Source organism: Mandrillus leucophaeus, unplaced genomic scaffold (assembly GCF_000951045.1).
Source record: "Mandrillus leucophaeus isolate KB7577 unplaced genomic scaffold, Mleu.le_1.0 Scaffold200, whole genome shotgun sequence".
Classification (NCBI taxonomy): Eukaryota; Metazoa; Chordata; class Mammalia; order Primates; family Cercopithecidae; genus Mandrillus; species Mandrillus leucophaeus.
In genome coordinates, this window is record NW_012102033.1 from 559,827 (window position 1) to 560,442 (window position 616).

At 62.8% G+C, this 616-nt stretch overlaps 1 protein-coding gene across 1 annotated transcript in view; it reads left to right on the top strand.

The window, feature by feature from the left end:
* The first annotated feature begins 32 nt into the window (after positions 1 to 32).
* Positions 33 to 616, top strand: part of LOC105539201 (protein piccolo-like) — a 5,145-nt gene continuing 4,561 nt past the window's right edge. Inside the window, exons 1-2 of the mRNA XM_011979394.1 lie at positions 33 to 125; positions 390 to 562. Of these exons, the coding sequence (XP_011834784.1) occupies positions 33 to 125; positions 390 to 562 (266 nt within the window). The remainder of the gene's footprint in view (positions 126 to 389; positions 563 to 616) is intronic.

A 616-nucleotide genomic window follows, 5' to 3' on the forward strand; every position in this document is an offset into this window, starting at 1 on the left:
CCCCGCCGCGGTCTTCCATCTCTGCAACCGAGATGCCTGGATCCTGGCCCAACTGGCATCGCACCAGCACCTGCGTTGCCCACCGCATTATCCCACCCGTGCCCTTCCCCCCACCCACGGTGCAGGTGAGTTAACCCTAGGCTGAAGCCCTGCGGGGCGGGGGACCCAGAAAGATAGGTGCTGAGTAAAGGGGATTGGGAGCTTGGACTCCTCTCTGAAGCTGGAGTGTCCTGGAGCCCTGGGTCTGAGAGAGGAGGCACCAGGGAAGCTGGATGCCAGGGATTGCAGAGGAAAGGGCCGGGGGCCGACTGGAAGAGGTCAGAGCTTGGGGTGGGGGGTGACACGGACTCCTGAGTCTTTCTAGCTGATGTGCAGCGCCTACGCTCCAGTCCAGGGTCGCGGACCCTCTACCCCCGGCTGCAAAGCAGGATTCTCGCATCTGGGCTTTCGACGAGGTCCTCAGCAGATGGGAGACAACCTCTGGCTCGGCCTACGTGCCCAAGACCCATGGCGGGCCCTGTGACCAGCCCAGAGCCCAGAACCTGCAGACCCCACGCGGACTGTGGGGATCAAGGAATGGAGAGAAAAGTTAAGGTTTGGGGAGTGCCGGAGTCCT